The 19,792-nt window shown below is 39.0% G+C and overlaps 4 protein-coding genes across 5 annotated transcripts; 2 read left to right on the forward strand and 2 right to left on the reverse strand.

The window, feature by feature from the left end:
• Nucleotides 1-44: 44 nt before the first annotated feature.
• Nucleotides 45-3,302, forward strand: LOC119033454 (glutathione S-transferase omega-1-like). The gene is made up of 6 exons (XM_037123564.1): nucleotides 45-199; nucleotides 1,717-1,825; nucleotides 1,942-2,164; nucleotides 2,245-2,346; nucleotides 2,525-2,631; nucleotides 2,899-3,302. Exons 1-6 carry the CDS (start codon nucleotides 172-174, stop codon nucleotides 3,047-3,049), a joined length of 720 nt encoding a protein of 239 aa, XP_036979459.1. The 5' UTR covers nucleotides 45-171; the 3' UTR covers nucleotides 3,050-3,302.
• A 218-nt stretch (nucleotides 3,303-3,520) lies between these two features.
• Nucleotides 3,521-9,169, reverse strand: LOC119033452 (inositol 1,4,5-trisphosphate receptor interacting protein). 2 transcript variants are annotated; one of them, XM_037123561.1, is made up of 3 exons: nucleotides 9,117-9,169; nucleotides 7,864-8,035; nucleotides 3,521-6,119 (listed from the first exon to the last, which is right to left on the reverse strand). In XM_037123561.1, the coding sequence occupies exon 3, from the start codon at nucleotides 6,053-6,055 to the stop codon at nucleotides 4,454-4,456; it is 1,602 nt and encodes a 533-aa protein (XP_036979456.1). In that variant the 5' UTR covers nucleotides 6,056-6,119; nucleotides 7,864-8,035; nucleotides 9,117-9,169; the 3' UTR covers nucleotides 3,521-4,453. The 2 variants fall into 2 exon arrangements, with proteins under 2 accessions (XP_036979456.1, XP_036979455.1); XM_037123560.1 differs by lacking the exon at nucleotides 9,117-9,169 and adding an exon at nucleotides 8,942-9,110.
• Nucleotides 9,170-9,364: 195 nt separating this feature from the next.
• LOC119033453 (cholesterol 25-hydroxylase-like protein) lies at nucleotides 9,365-11,050 on the forward strand. The gene is made up of 2 exons (XM_037123563.1): nucleotides 9,365-9,598; nucleotides 9,809-11,050. Exons 1-2 carry the CDS (start codon nucleotides 9,392-9,394, stop codon nucleotides 10,208-10,210), a joined length of 609 nt encoding a protein of 202 aa, XP_036979458.1. The 5' UTR covers nucleotides 9,365-9,391; the 3' UTR covers nucleotides 10,211-11,050.
• Nucleotides 11,051-13,640: 2,590 nt separating this feature from the next.
• On the reverse strand, nucleotides 13,641-19,440 carry fas (Fas cell surface death receptor). The gene is made up of 9 exons (XM_037124782.1): nucleotides 19,284-19,440; nucleotides 18,736-18,809; nucleotides 17,436-17,570; nucleotides 17,197-17,314; nucleotides 17,003-17,070; nucleotides 16,795-16,887; nucleotides 16,529-16,596; nucleotides 16,180-16,201; nucleotides 13,641-15,666 (listed from the first exon to the last, which is right to left on the reverse strand). Exons 1-9 carry the CDS (start codon nucleotides 19,352-19,354, stop codon nucleotides 15,386-15,388), a joined length of 930 nt encoding a protein of 309 aa, XP_036980677.1. The 5' UTR covers nucleotides 19,355-19,440; the 3' UTR covers nucleotides 13,641-15,385.
• Between the last annotated feature and the right edge of the window lie 352 nt (nucleotides 19,441-19,792).

The raw sequence follows: 19,792 nt of genomic DNA on the forward strand, positions 1-19,792 counted from the left end.
CCAGTGTTGCTATTGGCTGATGTTTTATCAGACACGCCCATACCGGAAGTATAACACAAATCTAATAGCTGTATTATGTCCATGGGTAGTACGCTCCGTTCTCTGTAGTTGTTCGGTCTCCATTTCTGCAAAGGTCGCTTTCTGATTTCATTCACCACCTGAAGCGTAAACATGTCTACGGAAAAGGCTTTCGCCAAAGGTAAGACGTATAGCGATCACCAGGCTAACTGAAAACGTATCGTGCAGAAGACTAATTTATTGTAATGTATTACTAACAAGCTAAATTTCGATTAGCTTAAAAGTTAAACATCCTTAAATATGCGCCTTGCTTTAGGGTGGTTAATGCGTATTCTGAATGCGTTGCTTTACATTAAAAAACTGAAAACTACTAGTGCAAGTTGCCAAGTGGTTTCCTTCACATGCACGTCTTCCTCATTGTCTTATGCCGACAGTCACGTGATCAAAAGTCAAGCTATTTTTTTGCAAGGTCATGGTGATTAAGCAATGTGTCTGCTCGCCAGATCAGTACATTAAGCTAACAGTAGATGACATGCATGTATTGCAAATAGTTTCTGTTTGGATTTTGTATCTGAACTTGTGTACAATATAGTTTTGGTAGAAAAAAACTATTGGCCACAGCACAAATAATTACCACTCTTTAAATTTAATGCATTTATAGAATAGCACAGCCTTCAGGGACTCTTTGTAGATTCACTGACGACTTGCAGTTTTCAAAGATGACTCAAATATCCTGAAGTACTTCTGTCTTATTTACTGATATTATGAGTTACTAATTATAAATGTACTGTAAGTGTTCATGCAGTTTCTTATCAGGAAAGGATGTCCTCTTTACGTGACTGTAAAAAAAAAAAAATAAGACTGAAAGGATAAAGTACAGACAGACTGTTTTACCATAAAGAAATATTTATGAGTTTACAAAATGTAAAACATATTTCACTGCTAGTTCAAGTCCTGCCTTAACAAAGATAATCATTAATATCATGTATAAAATGATAATGTATTTAAAGCAGGTATGGATCCAAATGTAAGGTAATTTTCTTTAATTTATAGTCGACTACCTAAACAATCAGTTATTGATTAATCATTAGTAATGTATGCAATATGTTTTGACATGTTTCCTTTAGTAAACTGTTTTAACCAACCATGTGATCTGTGTTTGATGTAAAATCAGTCAGCTGCATTTGGAGAACAGATAGTAAACATAAAATTACTTAGATTTTAAATGAAATTACACAAAATAATGACCTCATTTTAATTACAAGACTCCCATCTGTCACTTTAACATTAGTAACAAAATTCAACCCATACTGAGGCCTAAAATGTCCTAATATCAGTTTTTGCACGTTAGTATTTGTTTTATCTGTAATCCGTTATCGTAAGATACACATTATCAGGTTATTATAGATGCATTATTATGACTGTAGCATTTTAATGATGTAGCAGGTCATTTTTTTCATAAAAATATATAATACCTAAAATGATTGTATGTTTGGTATGTAGAATAATAATTGATATGTATGTAATATTTTGATTTTGCAGACAAAAATAAAATACATGATTACATCCCTATTTGACCTTTTCTGACCTCATAAGTATCAATTCTAACTCCAGCCTTCACTGTGAAGAAAATTGTACACTCTTTTCTCTAACATGTTAAGAATAAAATTAAACACTTATGTATTTTGTGTTTTTCAGGAAGTGCTGCACCAGGCCCAGTCCCTGAAGGCTGCATCAGGCTCTACAGCATGAGATTCTGCCCTTTCGCCCAAAGAACCAGATTAGTGCTGAGTGCCAAAGGGATCAAGTAAGACACATTTTATCACACTCGGTTTTAAACTGTAGCGTACCTGTTACCCAAACATTAGATAACTACTATCCATGTTTTGGATTACATATGTGAAACATGTTTGTGTGTTTCAGGCATGACACCATCAACATCAACCTTAAAGACAAACCTGACTGGTTCCTTGAGAAGAATCCTCTTGGTCTTGTCCCAACACTGGAGACACCTGCTGGTGAGGTCATATATGAGTCTCCCATCACCTGTGACTACCTGGATGAAGTTTACCCAGAGAACAAGCTGCTTCCGTCCTCCCCCTATGCTAAAGCTCAACAGAAGATGATGCTGGAACATTTTTCCAAGGTATGTGATGTCATTTTTTTTGTATATTTGTCTATTGTTATCCTGAGCAAAAATCATATTAATGTCACTGTTTTATACAGGTAACGCCCTACTTCTACAAGATCCCCATGGGCAGAAAGAATGGCGAGGATGTCTCAGGACTGACAGCTGAACTGAAGGAGAAGTTTGCCAAATTAAATAAGGTGGGTTGCAAGGTCAAGGGCTCTGGTTTCTTTACATTCACAAGACATGTAAATTAGTAGATTGTGAAGTCAAATATGTCCCTAGGAACATGAGTGCAACAGTACAGTGTAATTGTCTATGAATTGTAATAAATGTCTTTTTTATTTAACACTGATGAAGCTAATGTTAAATTCTCAGGACCTGGTTAATAAGAAGACCAAGTTCTTCGGTGGTGACTCCATCACGATGATTGACTACATGATGTGGCCGTGGTTTGAGAGGCTGGAGATGTTTGAACTGAAGCAGTAAGTAATAATTTCACAGGAAATCTAAAAATAAATACATTTTAATTATAGAAGCATTTCAAAACACTCAAGGTCACTCTGCAGAGGAGCATGAAGTACAAATTATAGGTACAGTACAAAAGTAAGAAGTATGATAAAGAGCAAGGAATCTCACAGGAACATTAATCAAGTCATGTTTCCCTTATGACATCTGATATGTTATATTTCATGACCTATGTTAATGTTTTTGGTCTTAGGTGACTGATGTGATTCCCTTTGTCTTTTCAGCTGCCTTGACGGCACACCTGAGCTGAAGAAGTGGGCAGAGCGCATGTCGGAGGACCCGGCTGTCAAAGCCACCACGCACAGCGTGGACACCTACAAGGCCTTTTACAAGTCTTACATCGATGGGAAACCCGACTACGACTATGGCCTGTAGAAACCAAGTGATGAAACCTTCAACCGTCCGTCCAACTGTTGTTTCAGCATTTGGTCGTACTTATTATTCTTATGTCTGTTTGATGTAATAAGAAAATATCATGCTGATTTAACTGTAAGGGATAAAGATGTAAGACTTATTTTTTTTATTGAGAGGAAAATATGAACTCACAGTAATAGGTATGAGGTACAGTGAGCTAAATATGAATCAGGTAATCATTCAGAATTCTAATAAAAAGATGTAATGACTCTGACTTCAATCTGAATTTTGTGTTTGTGAAAACAATATAAATTAAAGGGAAATTATGTTATTTTGAAACCCAGGGCCCTATGTTCACACTTTCTGTGGTGTGAATGACTAATGGGTACCAAAAACTTTTGGAATCAGTCCAGTAGATCTCCCTCACAGAAAGCCACAAAACCTGCTGAAATGGCTCCAATAGCATCTTACAACATTACACAATCTATCCCTATAGATTAATCTAAAAGAGCAGGATAGTTCTGTTCAACCAGAAACAGTTTTCATATCGCTTTCTTCACAGCCATCGGGATCAACTGACAAAAAAGGTCATTCTGCCATGCAGAACACAGGATTCTGTGTTCTGTGAGGTAAAATTATTGCTTTTGTTAATGGAGTCTGGTCACATTGGGGAAAGCGATGGCATCTGTTTCTGCTCTAACAAAAGGATTTCAATCTGATGAAAGGTTTGTCTCTGCAGAGTTACTACCCTTTATGTTAAGACACTTGCTTGTTGTGTGGCTGCTGGCCGAGGTCATTTACTGGGCCCATTCTATACCTTTTTTTTCCATTTACACACCAAAATGTGTAAACATATGTCCCAGGTTTAAAAATGCTGGCATTCCCCTTGAACATTACAAAATGTAATAGCTGCCATCAGATCTGCAACAGTATGCAAGAAAATAAAAACACTGCTGTATTGTATGGAACATGATTAACATGAGAGGTATTTCTTAAAATCTTTTTCTGATGAAATGCTTCATCTTTTTTGAGGTGAATGTTGATCATAACCCTTCATTTACACTACTTTTTGCTGCTTCAGAAACAGTCTAAATGTTCTGACAATATACCCATCGAATCTTGTAGAAAAGCTGCTCTTGTTGCATCTTGATTTCACAAAGAGAAACCACTTTTCAAATATTTCTGTTTTTTGGAGGCCATATTCTCAACACACTGGTTGCAATGTCAAGTGAAGTTGAAGGAAGCAGCAGCAGAAACCACAATATCTCTAGATATCAGCTATGACTAAAATGACTGTTGTATGTGCACCTTTTCATTTCACTACGTGACTATGTGGTGAGACTCTTTGTAGCAACACTGAATAATATTTAAAGATATGCAAGTCCTGAAAGTATGCAACACTTCGACAACAAACAGGGCCAAAGCTCATATACTTTCATCTAGGCTGTGGTGTAAACCTCCATTTGACAGGTGAGGTGTGTACTCTTGTATGAGCACAGGTGCATTTCTCAACATCTCATGGAAATGCCTGACTGTTGTTGCGTGAAGCTCCCTCTGCAGCACCAGAGACCGGAACAGATTGATGGGCTCCGCTTTGCGAATCATCTCAGGAACCTGGATGTGTTCTGGCACTTTACTGTTCCCAATCAGAGCATGATGGAGTCTCTTCTCCTGTAGGCTCCACTGCAAGAAGCTGAGCATATCCCGGAGCCTGTTCTCCATACTCTCAAAGCCCCATGCTGAGGGCCTTTTAGTCAGCAGTAAATGCAACAGAGCGGTCTTTAAGTGGTAGTTGGTAAGAGCGCTTTTTCCTGTGAGCCCTGTCTGCTTTCTGTGAAGGAAAGTAACAATCTGAAGGCAGTGTAAATGACAGGAATGTTGTGGTAGGCGCTTAGCAAAATGTTTCAGCAAATTCCTCTCGTAGACAGCTAAAGAAAGGGGCCAGTATGGGTCTGGAGCGCCGTCACACTCTGCTGGAAAGTGTGAGACAAAATAAGCATCTGTATCCTCCATCTGAACCACTGGTATGATGTTTAATACGATGACTTTCCCTGAGCGGAATCGGATCTTCAGTGCCCCGGCGGCATCCAGGTTGCGAAAATTAACATCAAAGTCGTATTTGTGGGAGATGCGACCCCACGCTTTGGTTACAGAGATCTGAAACCACTTCATGACTTGATCTTTGGCTAAGAAAGATGTGTTCCTAGAGCACAGCAGCTCATCAGGACTGTGGTCCACTTTGAGTGTGTCATTCCTGCTGTGCAACAAACACAGCATGTCCTCTCCCATATTAGCAGAGCCACAGAGACAGCTGTCCTCAGGCCTCATCACCTTTATCTTGCCACAGCCCTGCATGTCTGGAGGCATGTCGCTTGAGGGGCTACACCACAGATCAAACTGGAAGCAGTACGGATCTGGAGGTGAGAAAGACACTATAAGGTCACACATCAGTGGCTTGCACACCTTCCAAGACTCGAACATGCTTCCAATCCCGACAAAGTCCCCGACTTCCATGTCTGCCTCCCTGTCACACACGCTCCTGAGTGATTCCAGCAAGTCGTCAGCAAAACCCTCCACAAACTCCCTCACTCGCCAGTTCTCGTGGGATGAAGTGTAGGTGCATTTATCACAGAAGTTGCTCAGGACATCCTTATCTAGTACCATTGTCCTGGGGGTGACCGATCCGCTCTCTGGAAACACATCTTCGTCCTCAACTGGCCGGATTTCACCCTGATCTACCCTGTACATCTCGATTGTGAAGAATATGATGAAAGACACAGTGCTCCAAAAGTACCAACTATAACCATCCTCCTCTGAGCTGGTTTCTTCCTGCTTCACCTCCAGCTGTGAAAGCTCTTTCTCTAGTTTGGCCTGCTCCACTTGCAGCCTCTCCTCGTGCTCCTGCATGCGAGCCATCAGTGCCTTGTCCTGATCCTGGAGCGTGGTGTTCTCTTGAGGAAAGAGCAAGGGGTGGTTTAGGATGGCAGCAGCCACCACCACACACACTCGTGCAATGGCCCCCTGCATCTTCAGCTTGTTTCTATACACATTTAAGCACCTTGCAGTCGTCAGTGCGGCTGCAGCTGAGGTCCTGAAACAGAGAGCAGAAAGAGTGATATTACTGAAGTTCATTTAAGATGATAATATATGAAATCATCTCATCTCTAAAGCTGAACTCCACCCAAAGGGGAAGCACAGATTGTACCTCTAAGTATAGAGTCAGTGGGCTGAGTGACGCACTCGCCCTGTATCAGACTGTGCAACATGGGAGGAAGGAAGATTGAGCCCTCTTGAAGAACGTCGCCCTTCTCTGATAACCCTATTCATTTACCAACATTGTGCCTCTTTTAACATTTACATCCTGTAAACATCTTGTACAAAATAGTACTGACACCACCCTTTCTGGAAAATGTCCAAATGAAGTAAAACAATGTAGGAAAAAAACTCTCATTGACATTATTTATGTTCTTTCCTGGACGTCATCAGCTGACCGACAAGTAATGCAATATACTTTACAGAAGAGGAAATTACATAAGTCTCTTGCTTATGTTCCAAGCTTTCATGAATTTAAAGAGAGCTGCACACTGCTCTGGTGAGGATGGACATACACGGTCATCACTATAGTCTTTGACACATAACATACTTGAAAACAAGAAACAGGAAGTGTGCATATATCATGATCTCACTTTGACATCAGGAGATTATGAGACGTTCTCTGCCGTTCTCTTGAGCTTTAAAATGGCAGCAGTAATGGCAGAGTATGTGAGGTCACAGAGCCAAGGAAACTTCCCATGACTTACTCACTGGGATGCTTTCCAACACTTACATGGCTGAGACCATCCAAACAAACATAAAGCCAGACTCACAGGCTCTGCACTATGGTTCATTAAATATTACTGAGATCATCTCTTGTTACAGAACATAATTGTATAGTCAACAGAAACAAATACTGAGAAAGAGTAAGATAATTCCTGTTAGAAATGATAAAAAAAATAGTTGAGATTACTAACTTAAAGAGGCTAATCTTCGCTGATGTAAGCAGACTGTTCGATATAGTAGATTGCTGAGCAGATCAACTGACATGATTACATAAGGTTGCTAACTTTATATCTTCTCTACTTGTATTTACCATTATCCCATTTACAAGCTCTAAGGCTGTTGAGTAAAAATACTCAAGTACAAGCAAAGATGTTGTTAGATTATCATAGAGCATACAACAAATAAAGTATGGTGTAGTATTATACATGAAACTACCCAGCTGCGACATAGGATGCATAAGCAGAATAATGCAGTAATAAATCACAGCATATATACTGACTTTGATTTTGATGCTAAATACTGTGACACTTTTATTTTGAAAAAAAAAAATTAAACAAAAAAAAGCACTACAGCAGAGTAGTAAACTGCGGTCGTGTTTGGCATCTTTAACTGATGTGTGAAGAACAAGTAAACTACTTTAAAACAGTGTATAAGTACATGAGCGCGTGTAAAATAAAAGTATTTCCGCTGCTGTGACGTCACTGCGTATGCTCGAGCCAACGGTTCCCCTCCTCGGTTGTCTTAGCAACAAAATAGTGACCCGCTCCGCTCATCACGGAAACAAACATGGTGACGGACAAACACGCCATCCGTGAGTCACTTCACAGCCTGCCCAGCGAACAAACCAGGCTTTGTGCGATGATGTGTGAAGTTTATATACAACACCACAACTACTTCGATGTGGACTTCCCCTCCTAAATGATCAGCAACTAGCATACTTTGCATGTTCAGCGGCTGAGAGCTGCGGGCTAAGTTTATAAGGACAAGGAAGGAAGGAAGTAAAAACCCGAACTTACCGTTAAGATGTCCTCCGCTACACCTCATGGTGATGGACTCGTGTGATGTGGCGGGCTCTCTCAGCCTCATCAGACTTCATGCGAACAACGAGGGAAACTTCACAACTTGTTTCTTACACATTTCCTGACTACGAGCTCCACCCATCCACACAGAGACACCGCCCAGCTTCCTCTGTGCGGCCGAAACAGGGAGTTTGAGCTGAGAGGAGCAGGGTGTGGGCTCCATGATGCATTTACACAGCATACAATGGTTTACACAAACAAAGTGTTGGACTCTGTATTATAAAAAGGGCAGATATTAGCCCCTTTCTAGAGCATTTGTTTGACTTTTTTCATTATTTTTACCTTATTTTTTTTGTGCAAACCTTAAATTGTTTTATTCACCACCTATATTTTACTTACATGAAAAGAATGATGTAAAGAAGTCAAGAACACACATGACCTCAAAATGGCAAAGCAAAGGAGACTAATTTAAGTTGTTAAAACGTTTTAGTTTAGTCTACTTTATCCAGTAATTTACAGTGTACCTACATTTAGGTGCTGCAAAATCTAAACTAACACAGTTATAATTTAAGAAACCATTTTGTAAAGTTCACTATTGAAAATGAACAACTTGAGCCTTGGTGTGGGTCAGATGCTCCACAAGAAACCTCTGCTAAACTTGGGAATGGCAGCCAAAAGAATAGACAGCAACACATGGTTGAACTGTCATTACATGATGGGAACAAGGTCGACTTTAGGTTTGGCGACAAGATATATTCTGCATCCACAAGGTGGTGCTGCAAGATTGACCAAAACAGTTTATGTAACACAATTAGGTAATGTACTGTAGAAAGCACAGCATTAAACTAGAAAGTGTGCTTGTGGTAAATTAGTGCACTGTTAAAAATATACATGTATTTTCAGTTACAGTCAAAACACTTGTTAATGTAAACAAAAATACAATACTAGGAAATTACTGCATTTAATTGTGCAGTTTAAACATTATTGTTTTAGACAAAAATACAGTAGTTGGAAATAACTGTTTTATCTTACAGTAAAAAACAAAACTGTAACTTTGAATACAAAACATACTTACTAAACACAGTGACAATACTGCAATTTCTTTTGCATATGTTCCTCGTCAGCGGCTGCCATTTACTTACTGTGAATTTCTTAGTAAGTAACTAACGGAGTGCTACATGATGCACAGACTGAACAGATATCATTCATGCTCCTCAGCTAATAACCACAACAACAATCACATACTTTACCTCTGAGGACAGAAATTTACAGTCACAAATCTTTGTTTCATTTAAAGATCAACACTGAACTCTTCATGTTTACATGTACCATAAACAGACTCCTGTGTTTGAACTAATACGTTTTCACTCTAAATGGTTTCCGTGTGACTGAATGCAAATCACCCCTGAAGTCCTGTTTGGCAGTTTCCACAAAAAACCCCTCATGCAACACTTTGTATCTTGCGCAATATGGCAACGCTGAGTACAAATTTGTCTGTACAGTGAAGTTTTCTCATACCGCAGGGATGACAAGCTCAAACAGCACTCAGTTGCTCCCTCTGCAGATTCTTTGGGACTGTCTTAGACAACAGAGCCTCCTCAGATCTCCATTTTTCCCAGTCTTCTTCTCTCTGACTATTTACCTGAGCTGCTGCCTGCCTTATGTTTGTCTGGATATTCTTTGCTCACAACTGACCCTGATCCAGCGCTTCAAGATTCAGCCTCAAAGCCAGGTAACATGGGAAATGGCTCAGAATTGCCTGTGCACCATTTTCCGCAACCACGTGTGTTTTATTTTCCCGCTGTCTGTTGTACACTGGTACTTCAGACCCACGTCTTCTCCTCCACTGGCGCCTGACATGCTGACTGTTGTTAAGGATATACTGGCCTGCCTCCTCCTCTTTGACACGCAGTACTTTTTGTGGCATGTGCTTCATCACAAGGTGTCCTGGCTTTACCGTCACTTCCACAGGGAACACCACTTCTACAGAGCCACCTTCTCGCTGACAACAGAAAACTCCAGTATCTGGGAGATGCTGAGCCTCAGCTTCTTCACCACACTGAACCCTGCTCTCCTGGACTGCCACCCGCTCACAGAGATGCTCTTCTACATCACTAACATCTATCTGTCTGTTGAGGCTCACTCAGGATATGAATTCCCCTGGTCTCCACATAGACTGGTGCCGTTTGGTCTCTACGGAGGAGCTCAGCATCACGACCTCCATCACCTCAAATTCAAAGTCAACTACGCGCCGTACTTCACACACTGGGACAGACTGTTTGGCACACTGCAGGGAAAATGCACACAGAGGAGGGCAAGAAAACTGTCTTTGAAAGGGTCATGATGAGTGAAGGCCTCATGAATATCATTAACACATCTGTTAACCTGCTAAAAAAGTGGCTAATGAAGAAAAATTACTGACTTTATGGAATTTGGATGATTAAGACAAACAGCGACTGTTTCAGCGTGGACATACAATCTTTAGAATGAGCTAGACGTGGAAGAATGTGGATCTAAATTTTAAATATGGCATTAAAAGCTTTGTACTTTGCTCCTTCAAGTGTAACCAAAGTTTTTTCACAGCAGAAATGTAAAGATTAATATACAATATTTTATGGAAGCCCATATGGGACATGATGAAAATGTTAATCATATTGAATTATTTCATTTACTCAAATAACTCATACAAATGTGGAAAATGAAAATGCTATTGTGGAATAACTTATACATTTTAGATTTACTAACATTTTAATTTAGTCCCCCAAGGGCTTCCATACTTTCCAGTGCAAATTTAGCAACAACAGTAATTCAGATGCCATATGTATGGATGAATGGATGTGAATAAATGTACTCAGGTCATGTTATGTCGCAGATTTGATTATCTGCAATCGTCTGAGTAAATAGTGTAGACTGACAGCAGATGAGTGGATTATACTGTCAGACCAGCTTGAAGGGTTTATATGAATGTCTTTTAAAGTATCACTTAAATCTCATAAATCAATTTAATTGTGATTTTGTTTCTCTAACTTCTTTACTTTTGCCGCAGAATGTGAAAGTGATATTGGTGTTTTTGTAACGATCCTTTAGTTAACTGGATTTATTAAAGGAGGCCTGTTATGCTTGTTCAGTTTAATCCCTTTCCTTCTGTGTTCTTAACGGCTCTTGTGCATTCAAAAGGTCTGGAAAGTTGAATACTGCAATAAGGACGTGCTAATAGCTAACTTGGCATTCTTTTAATGAAACAGATTAGCACATTTGACAAGTGTCTTTATATTTCATATAGCTCCAGACAGAAGCCGGCTCCGATCGCAAATTACAATCACATGTAATCACCATTAATGGCAACATGTTTCCACAGGAGGTTGAAAAAAAAATCTAAATGTTTTGCAGGAAATTGTTCAATAGACTACTGTAACATTATCCCGTCTCCACAGTCCAAAAATACAGATAAACACAGATGTATTTAGCTACAAGTGTTGACTGTTGAGTGCTCGGTTATCTAAGAATATGGAGAGTCATCTTCACAAAACATTCACTATTGTTGTGAATGATTGGATGCTCAATGTTTGAGAAAGACAGTCCCATAAAAATGTGATGAAAATTTATATCTTCGTATTATTATAAAAACACAGCGGTCAGACTTTACTAAACAGCTTCGATACCGAAGTTTGCATCGCCTCAGAGTGACTCACCACGCTTGCAATAAGTAAGAGCACGGACCAGAACTATCCACAGTACAAATTTCAACATGCAGCATTAAAACATGGCAGGACATGTCCTCCTTGCATGCTGCCTGAGCACACCCTCATTACTTGGAGATGAAAGAATTATTTACCTGTTTGACAATACAGCCAGAAAGTTCAGGGGATGTTGGATCTCAGTAAACAATTTTAAAAAGTGAAGACCTGCTTACTGTAAAAGAAAAAAAAATGCTCTCATATTACTTATGATTTGGAGCTTTGAAAAAGAAAATTGCCTTGACTTTACTTTTTATTATAATGCAGTGTGGTGTGATACGCCACGTTCTGCCAGGAGGACAAATCCCAACTTGTATCCACATCAGTAATTTCAACATACGATGGCACGACATTGTATGTCTTCACTTACTTATGTGATTTCTGACTAACTGTTTACACTGTAAAGCAGATTTTCTTCAAAGATGCCACTACAGCTGGTGACCATGGCTGAGGAACAGCAGTGTATATAACCTAATAGATATATAAATGTATATAACAGTTGTTACATAACAGTTACAGTTACATAAGTTACGGAAGTGAAGGCATGACAACACCAAACCAGGTGTTTCAGGCAGCGCAGGAGAGAGTAACTCCCTTGGCATGGACTTTGGGCCTTTTCACTTTGCAGACCTTTTAAATAACACAATAAAGGAAAGGCAAACCCCCAAAAAGCACAATATGACCTCGTTCAAATACTTTTTGAAAGTATCATCCCTGTTGTCAACCCCAAAAACAATTACTGAATTATATATTTTGAAGCAGTTATGAGATGAGAGGGATGATGGGACACAATAAAATCATGATTGAACTGAAACTCAGTATTTGAATGGAAACTTATACACTTATTGATGCCCCCATACACTTATTGATGCCCCCAGCATCTGCATTCGTGTATGTGTTGTGTATGTAACGTATGTGCGATTAATTTCCAGTCTGTAAGTGACACAGAAAAGTGCTTAAAGTTACATGTGACATAACATGTCATTGCATGCATATATTATATGTGACGCTGATGTCTCAACAAAAAGACTACTGCTTGAGCCTTTGTCTGGATGTCTGAGATTCTTTTGAGGGCACATTGGTGCCAATGTTGAAATCTTGGCCTGACAGATATCCGAGAAATGAAAGTAGACAAACGAGTCAGTGGACCCAAAATAATCCGGCCACAAAAATGGTCTTCCTTTTCACTCTTTCCCTTAACAGGAAAGAATATATTTAAGTCTTTAGATGTTTCTGTTTTTCTTCTACACTGATCCTGAGAGAAACTATATTTGAATGAATGATTAAATATAATGTTGTTAAGATGCACCAATGCGTAAGTGATATGTAGATCGTTCTATATAGTGATATCTTTTGTTTAGTTTGGGTTTATGTGCTTTTAAGTATTAAAAGATTAAAAGATTTATAGAAGTAATAGGCTCATGTGTTTTGAAATGCATATGTGGAATACTAGAAAGATTAAACCTCATGAAATAAATAAACTACGTAAAAAAAAATCTGAATAAACAAAAAGTCTGTAGAATCTGTATTGGCTTATTTGGGTGAACTGACCCTTTAAGGGTCTAAAGACTCAGATATTCATTAACAAAATGTCTTTTCTCACCTCAGTGTTTCTTTAACTAAAATCATTTCTTTGTTCTTTTTTTACGGAATGTGAAACTTGGATTAAGCAACTAAACCACCATAAATAAAAAGGGAAAGTTCAAATTACCTTGCTACTGTTTGTTGTGACACTGCTCAACGTACCAAAGTCAGAACTGAAACTCGGTTCGTGTTCCAGCTACTCATTATCTCATCAGCTGGGAAAGTACATATTCCTGAGCACATTTTACTTTAAAAAGAAACTTACAAAGACTTAATACGTAGATTTCATTAAGAGTACATTAAGTGGAACCAGAGTTAATAGTTATGTTTTTTTTTAAAAATGAAGACATATTATATACTGGTTAGAAGATGACAAATGTATTAAGTGTTCAAAACTAGAGCAATCACAGTTTCACAACATGTGGGGACCAAAATCAATGACACTTTCACTGATTGTATTTCCGTTAAGATTTATTGTCTAACATAAAATATATTCATTACTCACAAATGACACATAGACGTCCTCCAGAGACTGGAAGGCAGGTGAAATTCAGTGCATGTAATCTTATTCAACACTTTCCTACAGAACATATGAAGCAAATAGTGACAGAAAACCCCAATCCATTATTTCACAAAATGACAAGAACATCATGGAAATTGTTCTGTGTAATTTATCCGTAACATTATTTTACGTTACAGCTGTGCTGGTTTCTCTGAGTGCCTGCATAGACACAACACTTACATATAAATATATATTACGTATAAAAGACTTACATTTGTGAGTAAAATTTCATTATTCTAGCTGAAAAAATCCACAATTCTCATTCTCATTCTTTGCGTGTCATGCAGCATGAGGTACCCGTTGTGACGGGGGCTTACGAGACACTTCAAACACAACAAAAACCAACATAATCACATATTGAGTGTGGAAGAACAAATAAAATGCAATGCAAATATCTGGTCTGGACAAAAGACCTGCATTACAAAAGTCATCTCTCACATTATATTAAACACATCATGAACCAACTGAGATGCCTTTAATGTGACCTTGTGGCACACTGACAATCCCTCAGTTGATGTTTGTTTTTGTTTTTTTGTAGTGATTTTATTCTTTTTCTTACATAAAAAAAATTAAAACCTACCCCATATTTAAAATGTCCTTAATCCCTTTTTGGTCTAAAAAACCAGCCTGTTTTTTCCTTAAGAAAATCTAATTTCCACAAGTTTCTGACAAGCCGATGGAATGATCAAAGATGCACAGACCACCTCGATACATGTCAAACAATGTCAAACTGAATATGAGCACAGTCCTACTCCTGAGATAATAAGACTCAGGCACATCTGAAGCACAGACTGTTCCTTTGTCCTCCTCTGCTGTTAGTAAGCATTTAACACAAAAAAGAGCTAAATAAAACATTTTGAACAGGTGAACTTAAGTTGACATTCAACAGATACAAAAAAACATTCTGCAGACAATCTAAGGTAAAGCCTAAATCTAAGACTGTGATACAGAGCACAGTAGGACAAAAAGTGCATTTCAAAGTGGATCTGAGTCTAAAGGTCCTGACACATCAGGCCACCAGTCCCCCACCATTAGCACTGGACCTCCCTTGTTGGCTTTTTGGCAGACTCAGCATGTAGAACTGGTGATGGCTCACCATTAACAGAAATCACTCTGACTGGCAGTTTAGCTTTACGAATCAGCACGAGAGGAGAAACGGTAGAATGCAAGATTCAACTCCTGATGGCCACTGATCATATTCCTCATCAGACTACATCCAGAAGACAATATTCAATAATATTCTAAATTATACACATTGTTTTTTTTTTCCCAGAGCTGTTGACAGCAGTCTCTAAGAAGTGAGACATCTCGCCTCTTTTCTCATCTCTGTTGAGAGTTGCACCTGCAAAGTACTGAACCAGCAGGTGACATGCACGGAAACCACTCCGCTGGTCACTTTTTTCAATATCTTTAACTTTAGTCTCTCTTCCAAACACAGCACAGACTAATGACGTTCAAATGCTGCTTGAACAGGCACAAGATACATATATTCATATCAGGTATGTCGATTATTGAGCTCACCCTTATCCCAGATTTCATGTAAACATTGCTTTGATGTAATAATTCACACAGCAGACAAGACAGCAATTACTTTCAGAAGTGCTCACTGTGGACACGTTCAAGCAGAATATTTAATCTACCCAGGAAGCAATATACCTCTCACTTTGTCCGCCTTGAGCTTTTTGCCAGTCGTCTCTAGGAGTTGGTACAACTTGTCACCTGCCGCAAGGCCCTGACTCTCGACCCAGATGCCTAACAGTTCGACTGTCTGCTCACCAGCATTATTGGGGTTGTTATGTCTACAATCGTCAATTTTAGTCATTGGTATTCTACTACGTATTGCAATATCCTTCATGTCATTCCATCCAATCACTTCTGCGATGGTAGGGATGTAAGACTGGAGATCCATGTCTGGAACTAAAGAGACAGAAAGAAGAAATGGGGATTAATGCAATGAAGTACAACACAACTTTTTCTATGTTGAGCTATGTTTCACATGAAAAAAAAAACTCCATCTGCAAATCATCCGCTGATTCACATAAAGTAGGTCTGTTGTTGTGCTAATTCACAGCGTTTGGGAACAACCAAGCCAATCAGAGCTTTGTGGGCAGATCTCAGAATGGGGACATCGTCTTCATGTGCCGGAGCCACAAAAATGACTAAATCCATGAAAAAATAAAGACAGGAAAACTGACACAAAAATGGCATAAAGCGTAGCTGAGATGTAGAGACTGTTGTAATCTGATTTACATATGTAAAATAAAAACAACTGAGAATAAATTGTCACGTCGCTTAAATTATCATGATAAATGTTAACACCTTCCAGTCACTGTTACTGCATCAGTCTGATTATATATTATCAGCCGACACGCTTAAAAATACAGACAGACGTCAACTGAAGCTCCAATATTGCATCAATCTCTTACTTACTTTTTATAAGACGCTGTCCCTCCTGAGAAGAAGAAGAATGAATGTTAATAAAATATTTACACCTCCACAAATAATGTAACAACACAACAGCACTGAAACAGAGCAAGCACACTAACAAGGACACCAATGGTTTCAGACGACTAACCTGAACCTCCTACAGAGAGAGGCAGCTATGCCGAAGTTAGAAGAATTAGAGGAGAGTTAGAGAAAGTATGTGGTTTATTGAACAAGCACATGTGCAAGTGTGACAAAAGAGCTTAGATGCAAGTCTGATGAACAGGAAAAAACATCTTAATGCTGTTCAGAGTTATAAAAGCATTAAAATAGATCACACTGGAGGATAACTTACGTTGAGCTCAACATCTGCAATGTCTACAGTTCCATTTGGATGTTGGAATGAGAGGTTTTGTCTTTGCTCTAATGAGAAAAAATATCAAAAAACAAATTACACAAATTTGTTATGAAGGAAATACAAAACTGTTTTATCTGTGTGCTACTGGAACTGAACCTCAGGTATTACTCTGGTATTATTTTACTGAGAACTTGTGAGGTTCAAGTGCCCTCTGTTGGTATCATTACATTACATAGTTGTACTAAAGTGGAAGAAATACTCACGCTTTCTCCGATAATACCAAACAGCAACTCCGACTACAGCGATTAATACAATTGCAATAATAATGCCGACTACTGTCCCTGTGTTATTGGCCTCTGAAACACAAAAGGTACAGAGATTAGATTTTCATTACGGACAAAATAATGCCATTTCTGTTTATAAACGACATAGTAATATACTAAGTTGCAATCATGCTAAACTAAATCATACCCTTTTGTTCTTCATTGCAGACTGTGTTATTGTTGGCTATGCAGGGTACTTTGATGCCTTCAGGACATCTTGAACAAAAAGAAAAGTGGGCATTAAGAAACAAACTTAATTATGGCATTGTTTTGAAGACATTCCTTTAAGGAAGTTACACGTGCATCCTCTGGTTTACAGATACTAGGAGGAGCAGAACTTACGTAGCACAAGGACTGCAGAGTTTACAGGTGTCTCTGGGACTGATGCAGTAGTGATCCTTTTTACATCGACATTTCCTGTTCACTGCAGATGTGCATTCTTCCTCCACCTCTAGATTAGCTGAAAGGACATTAAAACTTACATTAGAGGGGCTGTTCGACTGCTTCAAACTGTATAGCTGTAACTGACTGCCTGTCAAGAAGTATAATGTTTAATATCACGGATACATTAGATAATATACCATTGACGTGTGAGCAGGATGTGCAGGGTTCACAGTACGTCTGGCCAGTAGGATGACTGCTGAAAGTACCAGCATTACAGGGCTCGCATTGTCCAAATTGTAGATTAGCAGTGCAGTGCTCCTTCACATACAGACCTACAGCAGGGAGACACAAGAGCCAAAAGAAAATGCTATCATTTCATATACACATCCATCCATCACACACAAATATATTCCAAAAGTAAATATTTCTCGCAAAATACACAATAACAAGTTGAAATAGCTATAATCATTATTATCAGCCGCAACAGTGTGGCTTTATGTGCTAGTCACCAGTTGCAGTGGGAACTACCACAGACGTGGTTTTGAGTACTTTGCCAGGTGTTTACCTGTATATCTGTTTAAAATGACATACTAACCATAAAACAACAAATTATGTCAAGAAATACATCCTAGGCAACTGCTGAGGGGCCCACAGATGCACAACTCTCCAAAAGGCCAAGAACTAGGATGCACAAATTCATATGTAACACAAAATTACGATTTAAAGTGTTTTTTTTCTTTTTTGTTTCTCATATAATTCTGCTTTTGATGTTTTTTCAGACTTGGCTGACTGCTTGAATTAATCAGAAACTTAAGAGCACCTTTGTTCTTCACATGGGTTATGTCAAAACAATGGTGAAATAAACTTTAGGACACAGCCTTGGAGGGGAAGCCGCGTTCATTCCTTTGAGCGCTGCTCGGTGGCACTTTAAAGCTAAAAAGCATGATTTCACGGGTATGAAAATGCATGAAAATACACTAGAGATTTCTGTTGACTGACTTCTGGTTTAGCGCCCAGGTAACTTGAACAGGGAGAAAATAATTCAATCATGCAGCTCTTGTAGACCTTCCATTTTTTATTGGACCGAATGACCATTTTAAAGAGTCCGTCATCTTGCACAGCCATGTTTCTTCAGTGAAACCCAAACACTTTTGAGTTTTAAGCGTCCACTGCAGTTTCTCCTCTACACCGAGTCAGAGGAAATGTATTCAGTTGTTGTAATGTACAACCTCATGACTAGTTCCTAGACACTGGACTTTTATGCAAACTATCAGTCATAGTTCGTCATCTTTTTTTTAGCAAGAAGCAGAGAGAGACAAGGTAGAGGCTCACAAAAACATATAATTAAGGTAAGACATAAAAAACAATACATCATCCACATGTTGTCATTTAAGAATGATAACTAGCAGCCACCTTTCAACCTCTGCCTCCAATACAGTATCATTAAACTCTCTAATAAAATATATAGATGCTATATTGTTATTCACTGACACTTACCAATCCCACACTTGCAACATTTAAGCTCGCCATGGTCGTAGGTACCGTCAACACACTGGGATGAAGCCACGGCCCTGCGACCAAAAAACGAAAGTGAAAGTAAGATTCCAACAACGAGAAAAAAAAACAAAAAACAAACAAGTTTGATCACAACATTTCCCGTAAATGAAGAGCAATGCCTTAACATCCATTTTACCTTCACTTGCCTCTTTTTTTCCCCTAACGGTTCGAGCTGTCACTCAGGTGTTGTGTTGAATTTCGTTACCCATCGATTTCTTTACCGATCTTAAAATCACAACCTGTCATCTTGCATGACACTTACATACATCAGTTCAGCTAAAACCTCAGCGTGAATCTCTGACTTCAAAACCAGGCGTTAACCTGAGTTAATACCGCGACCTTACTCCGGAAACTAACACCGCGCGGGGAGCAAACTCAACCGTCAACAGTCACCTCGCGTGGAGGGTCACGATGCAGTTTGTAGCTTAACGTCTGTGTTACGTTATGACTCACAAACTTCACGACACGGTTCGGAATATGTTACTTACCCTGACATCAGCTGGGAGAACAAAACAAAGGCGAAAACCAACACGGGACACTTGTTTGCGTGTGCTGCCATCGTTTCTCCTCCCTTCGTCTTCTACTTCTGAGATGTTACACTGACGCTCGCGAGCAGAACAGTGCCTCCAACTGCGGCTGCGCGGAACAGTGACACAAAGTTAACAGGGTTTTTTTTTGGTTTTTTTTCCCCCTCACATGATTTCTTAGTTACAGTCACCACCCATGGCATGTCAAACTAAATGTATTCACTGAATGTGCATAAAATTCTTATTTATAGGCAGCAGAAATAAAAAGTTTAACTCTGTCCTCTGTATGTTGGTGTTGACAAGATATCAGCCTGTGTTTCTCCTCAATATGACTCATAGGATTATGCAGTTAGTGTTGTTTGGAAACTCCCAATAAGACCCGGAATTTTAGAAATAGTACCAAGAGCAGAAGTCCTCCACACCTCACCTCTCATTTCCGTCTCATTTCTTTTAATTTTAGATAAGACAGC

This window comes from Acanthopagrus latus, chromosome 15 (genome assembly GCF_904848185.1).
Source record: "Acanthopagrus latus isolate v.2019 chromosome 15, fAcaLat1.1, whole genome shotgun sequence".
NCBI lineage: Eukaryota > Metazoa > Chordata > Actinopteri > Spariformes > Sparidae > Acanthopagrus > Acanthopagrus latus.

Coding starts and splice junctions, on each gene's coding strand:
- LOC119033454 (XM_037123564.1), top strand. CDS start 172: ATGTCTACGGAAAAGGCTTTCGCCAAAG. Junction 1,826..1,941: donor CTGAGTGCCAAAGGGATCAA/GTAAGACACATT, acceptor TGTGTGTTTCAG/GCATGACACCATCAACATCA. Junction 2,165..2,244: donor TGCTGGAACATTTTTCCAAG/GTATGTGATGTC, acceptor TGTTTTATACAG/GTAACGCCCTACTTCTACAA.
- LOC119033452 (XM_037123561.1), bottom strand. CDS start 6,055: ATGCAGGGGGCCATTGCACGAGTGTGTGTGGTGGTGGCTGCTGCCATC.
- LOC119033453 (XM_037123563.1), top strand. CDS start 9,392: ATGACAAGCTCAAACAGCACTCAGTTGCTCCCTCTGCAGATTCTTTGG. Junction 9,599..9,808: donor AGATTCAGCCTCAAAGCCAG/GTAACATGGGAA, acceptor CTTCATCACAAG/GTGTCCTGGCTTTACCGTCA.
- fas (XM_037124782.1), bottom strand. CDS start 19,354: ATGGCAGCACACGCAAACAAGTGTCCCGTGTTGGTTTTCGCCTTTGTT. Junction 17,571..18,735: donor ATGTTGCAAGTGTGGGATTG/GTAAGTGTCAGT, acceptor TCCCTGCTGTAG/GTCTGTATGTGAAGGAGCAC. Junction 16,202..16,528: donor TTGCAGATGTTGAGCTCAAC/GTAAGTTATCCT, acceptor TCTTCTTCTCAG/GAGGGACAGCGTCTTATAAA.